Below are 7015 nucleotides of genomic sequence, written 5' to 3' on the forward strand. Positions count from 1 at the left end.
AATTAGTTTGTCCACGAAGTTTTTTTTATGTGGATATTAGCTTCTGGAACTGGGACTTTTTAATTAAGCTCACCGTTCCGGAATACGTCCGGGCTTCTTTTCTGCGGACAATATGTGGATGTGTTCACAATTTGGGATATTCGATATTTTTAAATATAATTTCTTAGAAAGAAGTAGAAGTAGAACCGCGTGCAGCGCGCCACGTATGTTGGGCTGCGTTCGACTCTTTTAGTATGAGAAAGTCGAAGGCACCTGGCTTTGGACCGCGTGCAGCGCGCCACGTACGACGGGCTATCTACGCCCGACACTCTTAGTATGTTCGGCGCCCGGTTTTGCAACGCGTACGGCGCGCCACGTAGGTCGGGCTACGCCCGAAGCTTTAAGTATGAGGGCGCCGAAGGCGCCCGGTTTTGGAACACATACAGCGCGCCACGTACGTCGGACTACCTACGCCCGACACTCTTAGTATGAGGGTGCCGGAGGCGCCCGGGATTGGTAAGCGTACAGCGCGCAACGTACGTCGGGCTACGCCCAACGTTTTGAGTATGAGGGCGCCGAAGGCACTCGGCTTTGGTAAGCGTACAATATTATACTAAAGGTAGGTACGCCTCTTTTGGTTTTGGAACACATACAGCGCGCCACGTACGTCGGACTACCTACGCCCGACACTTAGTATGAGGGTGCCGGAGGCGTTCGGGATTGGTAAGCGTACAGCGCGCAACGTACGTCGGGCTACTCCCAACGTTTTGAGTATGAGGGCGCCGAAGGCACTCGGCTTTGGTAAGCGTACAATATTATGCTAAAGGTAGGTACGCCTCCTTTGGACACTTCGGGCTTTCGGCGCGCCTTTAATTTGGTGTTCAGACATAGAATGACAATACACTTCTATTGTTACAGTCGACCTATGCAAGTATAGAAAGACATAATATGTATAATCATTGTCACTGTTGGCGCAGGTTCTTGAGAAATGACGTAGTCGACACAATTTGGACTTTTACAACTTTTAATATACTGAGCGATTAAATTACAAATGATTTTGAAAAAAAATGAGAATGTATGGACGCGCGACCGAGCGATACGTGGTGTCGGCGTCGTGGCAGATCGGAGAATGGCGGCTGCCGCTGGGCGCGGCACCGCGAAGATGGGGCGTGTATGTGTGCGCGCATGCACACATGGATGGAGCGTTAACAGGCTGCCCCCCTTGGGTCAGGAGCTGCCTGATCCAACGTCGATGGAAGTGGGCAGAGCCGGTTGTATGCCCTGCGCAGGGTCCCCGTAGTGGTGAGGACGTCGGCGACGCGGTTGACGCCGTCGCTGCCTGGGTGGACGGCTGTGACTCGTCCGAGCAGCCATCGGTAGGGTGGTAGGCGGTCATCCTTGATGATGACCATCTCGCCCAGCTGTGGATGCGCACCCTGAGTGCACCACTTGCTGCGGGACTGGAGCTCTGAAATATATTCTTTTGAGTATCTTCTCCAAAAATGAGCCTTGAGCTGTTGCACTCTCATGTATTTGGAGAGTGTCGTAAGTGGTCGTGTTTCTTCCACCTGGAGTGCAGGTGGCAATGTGATCGTTCGCCCAATTAAAAAATGTGCTGGACATAAAGGAACAAGGTCTGAAGGATCAGAAGAGAGAGGAGTGAGAGGCCTAGAGTTAAGTATCCCTTCTATATGAACCAAGACAGAATTCATATGCTCGTAGTCTAAATTAGTCATAGATAGAACGCGTTTCAAGTGATATTTTACAGACTTGACTGATCCTTCTGCCAAACCGTTAAAGTTTGGACTGTAGGCTGGGGCGAATTTGAATTTTATTTCGTTTTCTGCAGAGTAAGCCGTTATGTCATTACTGGATTCCTTTAAAAATTTAGCTAGTTCGTTACATGATCCTACGTACTGAGTACCGTTATCTGAGAATAAAATTGCCGGCTTACCTCTGCGGGCAATAAATCGATTTAAAGCGGCAATGAAGCCTTGAGACGTCAGATCGGTGACGAGCTCGAGGTGTACTGCTCTCACTGCCAGACAGACAAACACAACTATGTATGCCTTTATTAGTTGAGCGCCGCGACCCTTTCTGTTCAATATCAGGATAGGACCAGCATAATCTGTGGCTGTGTGTGTGAAAGGGTGATCAGCGTGCAACCTCTGTGCAGGAAGTGAACTCATGATAGGCTGGTAAGTACGACCTTAGAAACGAAGACAAGTTAAACAGTCATGTGTTATCTTCCGACAAAGGTTGCGACCGTTTATTATCCAGAACTTATGACGTAACATGGATAATAGCAGTTGGGGTCCTGCATGTAAAAGTATTCTATGATAATGTTGTACCAATGTTTTTGTTATATGGTGAGATGCATGTAGCAAGATAGGATGTTTAGTATCATAATCGTAGTTTGAGTTTGATAATCGTCCTCCAACTCTGATAAGGTTGTCCTGGTCAATAAATGGATTTAGTTTTATTATTTTATCTTTTGGTGTCAGTGCGCCCTTAATGAGCAATGAAAGTTGTTTGTTAAATATTTGTGATTGTACCCTTTTACATAAGAAAAACAATGCTAATTTTAATTCTGAAATGTGTAATGGACCAACTCGTTTGTTTGTATTTTGACAATTGTGTTTAAATCTATACATGTAAGCTACAACGCGCTGCATTTTGCTAAAGTTTGAAAACCTTTCAGTGAAATCATTTTCATGTATATCTGCAGCTGCTGAAAAATGACAACTAGTTTTAATTTCAGGCAAATCAGAAACTTCCACACTTTGAGGCTGCAAGGGCCATTGAATGTCTTTTTGGTGTAAAAAATGTGGTCCTTGGAACCACAAAGTAGATTTTTTGAGCTGTAAAGCATTTTGACCTCTAGACCCTATGTCAGCAGGGTTCATATCTGTTGGGACATAGTGCCATGCTGATGGGTCAAAGGAGTTAGTAATTTCAGTGACTCGGTTATGGACAAATTGTTTAAGCTGTTTTTTACACGTTTTTAGCCAGCCGAGCACAATGGTTGAGTCGCAGTGAAAATATATTGAGTCTATTTTTAGACGTAATGAATTTACAACCTTTTTCGTTAGCTGTGTAGCTAGGAGACTGCCGCATAATTCTAATTTTGGAATAGTTAGCCGTTGCCTCAGTGGGGCCAGTTTGCTTTTTGCAACGAGCAAATGTACATTTACGTTACCGCTTATAGACACTGTGCGTAAGTATACGCCGGCAGCGTAAGCTTTCATTGATGCGTCACTAAATGCATGTAATTGAACAGTTACGAAATCATCGCAAAGTGCTCTGCGAGGAATCTCGATTTTGGAAATATCTGGCAAGTATTTGACAAACTGGTCCCATTGTGACTCGACCTCGGCTGGTAGCTGGGAGTCCCATGGAATATTTTGAGACCATAGGGACTGGAGTATGAGTTTTGCCTGTAACATGCAAGGGTTTATTAAGCCCAGTGGGTCAAACACCTGTGCTATAGTGGACAAAATAGTGCGTTTTGTTTTAGGGTTTTGAATTGTATGTGGCAATGAAAACAATAATGTGTCTCGTTTACAAGCCCAAAGTAGGCCTAAAGTTTTGGCATATTCATCGTTGTTTAGATTTAGTAAATCATCATTATTGTTTTCATTTACAATTTGAGTTAGAATGGACGGTTTGTTAGACCGCCATTTTCGTAACATGAAATGAGCGGGTTCTAGCTCGCTAATGACATTTTGACATGTATGTATGAGTGTTTGTTCATCATCATGACCAGTGATGTAATCATCAACGTAAAAGTCATGCAAAATCGTTTCACGTGCAAGTTCGTCCTTGCAATCGATACCTAATTGTTTTAGTGTTCTTGTCGCTAACCAGGGAGCTGAGGCCGTGCCGTATGTGACCGTGTTTAGTTTGTATTGTTTAATTGATTGTGTGGGATCAGACCGCCATAGGATTTGCTGCAAACTTCGTTGATCTTCTCTTACATAAATCTGTCTATACATTTTAGCTACATCAGAAGTTGCAACAAATCTATGCTGTCTGAATCGAATGAGAATGCTCAATAAATCATCTTGGACAACGGGACCTATGTGTTGAATGTCATTGTATGACTTCCCTGAGCTTGTGACAGCTGATCCATCAAAGACAGATCTTAATTTTGTTGTGAGGCTCTCCTCACGCAAAATCCCATGATGTGGGAGAAAATAAGAGAATGTATCGTTTTGAGAGTCTGTATTTTCTGACATATGACCTAACTGTATATATTCGTTCATAAATTTAGTATATTGCTCTTTGAATTTCGGTTCCCGTTTGAATTTGCGTTCTAATGAATGAAATCTTGTCAAAGCTTGTTCTTTAGAGTTACCTAACACCTCGGGGGATTCTTTAAGTGGTACAGTTACAATGAATTTCCCGTCCGAGTGACGCGTGGTAGTACTTGTAAAGATTCGTTCACACTCGCTATCAGATTTAGATTTGTTATACACCTTTTCGATATTAGAGAAACCATCATTATCAAAAAAATAGTTTAGTTTGTGATCTAGCTCTGTGTTAGAGAAGTGGCAGTGGACTGTATTTTGTTTTGTTTTGTTTGAGGTTTGTAATTTAACTACTAGCCATCCTAGTTTTGATTCAACTAGTAATGGTAGATTCTTGCCTAGGGATATCTTATTTAGAGAAAGTACATCCCAAAATATGTCAGCGCTCAGCAGCATCTGCACCTCTGACGGTTCTGAGAATGATGGGTCCGCGAGGTGGATGTGAGAGGGAATTTGAGATCCGAGATAAAACATAGCAATCAACATCGGTTGTATAATTGCGATCGTATAGTGACGATATAGTGACGTCACATTTTTTAGTGGCTTTTGTTGTTTTCTCCTCCAGTAGGTTTACTGAGGTAAATGTGGAATAACTGGGTATCCCTAATTGTTTTTGTAAAGATTCTGTGATGAATGAAATAGTTGATCCGTTGTCTAACATGATACGGACCTCGTGTGTTTGACCAGAGCGGTCTTGAACATTGATTATAGCAGTGGAAAGAAGAGCTTGGCTGCAATGTATAGAAGATAGTGTGATGTTGTCTTGTGCAGGTTTAGATTGGTCCTGCACGCCAGGTAAGACACCGTCACTTTTAGTAGATGATGTGCTAGCCAGTGGTTCTGTGGATTGAGTGTTACTAATGTGTAACAGAGTGTTGTGACGTTTGGTACACAAACGACATGAACTAAGTCGACAGCGTTGTTCGTCGTGCCCTGCGCGAATACAATTAGTACAAAGACTTAACTGGTTTATTTTCTCGATACGAGATTCTATAGGCATAGCTTTAAATTTAGGGCATTGGTATATAGTGTGATAGTTTGCGCAGACAGGGCATTTATGTTGTTTTTGTTTAAAATATTCATTTACGACAAATGTTCTTGGGCGGTTGTGCGTGACGTCACTGTGCCTACGAGGAACCTTTGATTGATTCTGAGCCTCTTCCATGGTTTCAAGGAGGTCCGCACGACCCTTCAAGAAATTTGTGAAATGACTGAACGTGGGAATACCTACAATTTTGTTACGTTCGGTTTCCCAATCGCGCATTGAGACTGAATCAAGCTTACTAGACATCATATGGATGATTAGAATATCCCAGTGCTCAGTAGGTAATTTTAATGTTTTTAAGGCTCTTAGGTTTTTATTTACCCAGTCTATCATACTACGCAAGGCTTTAGAAGACTCTTGAGTCACTGGCTTTATACTGAACAAAGCTTGAATATGGTTATTTACTAAAATGCGATTATTATTGAAACGCTCGCACAGCAAGTCCCAAGCAACATCATAATTCTCAGTTGAAAACTCTAGTGATTTAATGATTAACGACGCACTGTCTTTTAAAGAGTTCCTTAGATAGTGGAACTTGTGAATTTTAGGTATAGATGTGTTATCGTGTATTAGTGATTTATAAGTGTCATGGTACTCTAGCCAATCCTGATATCGACCAGAGAAAATCGGGAGATGAATTGTTGGAAGTTTAATGTTTGGCTTACTTGAGAAGACAGCATCACCTGATCCCGCCACCGATCCGCTGTCGTGCACCGCAGAGGCAGGCTCGGCGGGCGCGGCATGCTTGCTGAGCAGGTCTTGCGCAGCAGCCATGGCACCGAAGTACCGGGCCTCAAAGGAAGTCCGCTCTGCGTACTCCTCATCTGGAATTTCCGTCAAGCTTTCTATATCATTTTGTATGGAATCGAAATCGTTGTACATTTCTGACATTTTGGCATGTCGCATGGTAAGCTCATGCATTTGTACGCTATTAAGCTCACTGCTAGGTAGCAAAGCATTTAAATAATCTTTGAAAACAGTCAGCTTTGCTTTGAAGCTTGCTCGGCTTTTCTTTAGTGATTTTAAATTGTCCATTATGAAGTTTAAAGGAAGAAGAAAAAAAATAAATTGAACAAAAAAATATTGCAATTATTGAAGCTTGCGTTAAAATGCTATTTAATATGCGAGAGTGAAAACGAAACAAATCTCAAACTGCCCTACAGCTGTAAGAAAAATAATGATTAAACACGCGGTAAATGAAGGCAAATATTGTACATACTTAAGAGTGAAAACTATTGGAAATATACTTAAATTTTATGCGAAGCGTGATTAAGCAGGCAGAAGGATAGTCAAGCAAACGTGCGAACAAGCCACGCCCGAAGTCCCGTTACTCGAGACAACGCGCGGTCACGTAGGCAGGCGGCCGGCGAGATCGTGGACTTTGACCCCTCGCCGGTTCTGGAATGTTCGAATAAAAATTAGTTAAAATTTCAATTTTTGTTCTGTATTGGCTCAAATAGAGGCAACACAGCCTTCTAGACCTCTGAAAACAAGATACTGAAGCTACTTTTGTTGATAGTTTATAGAAATAAAGATCGATATAATTTCGATTCCAAAAGAATATTTAGTAAAAAAATGGGCAATAGACGGAATTATAGCACTAATTGGGATTTTAGATTGAAATGAAACCTTTAGATAGTGGTTTCGATGGAAAAGAGCACAGCACTCTGTATGAAAGACA

At 42.3% G+C, this 7015-nt stretch overlaps 1 protein-coding gene across 1 annotated transcript; it reads right to left on the bottom strand.

Annotated features, from left to right (window-relative positions):
- Positions 1-1184: 1184 nt before the first annotated feature.
- Positions 1185-6531, bottom strand: LOC134666726 (uncharacterized). The gene is made up of 2 exons (XM_063523969.1): positions 6018-6531; positions 1185-1540 (listed from the first exon to the last, which is right to left on the bottom strand). The coding sequence occupies exons 1-2, from the start codon at positions 6367-6369 to the stop codon at positions 1185-1187; spliced, it is 708 nt and encodes a 235-aa protein (XP_063380039.1). The 5' UTR covers positions 6370-6531.
- Between the last annotated feature and the right edge of the window lie 484 nt (positions 6532-7015).

Source organism: Cydia fagiglandana, chromosome 8 (assembly GCF_963556715.1).
Source record: "Cydia fagiglandana chromosome 8, ilCydFagi1.1, whole genome shotgun sequence".
Lineage (NCBI taxonomy): Eukaryota > Metazoa > Arthropoda > Insecta > Lepidoptera > Tortricidae > Cydia > Cydia fagiglandana.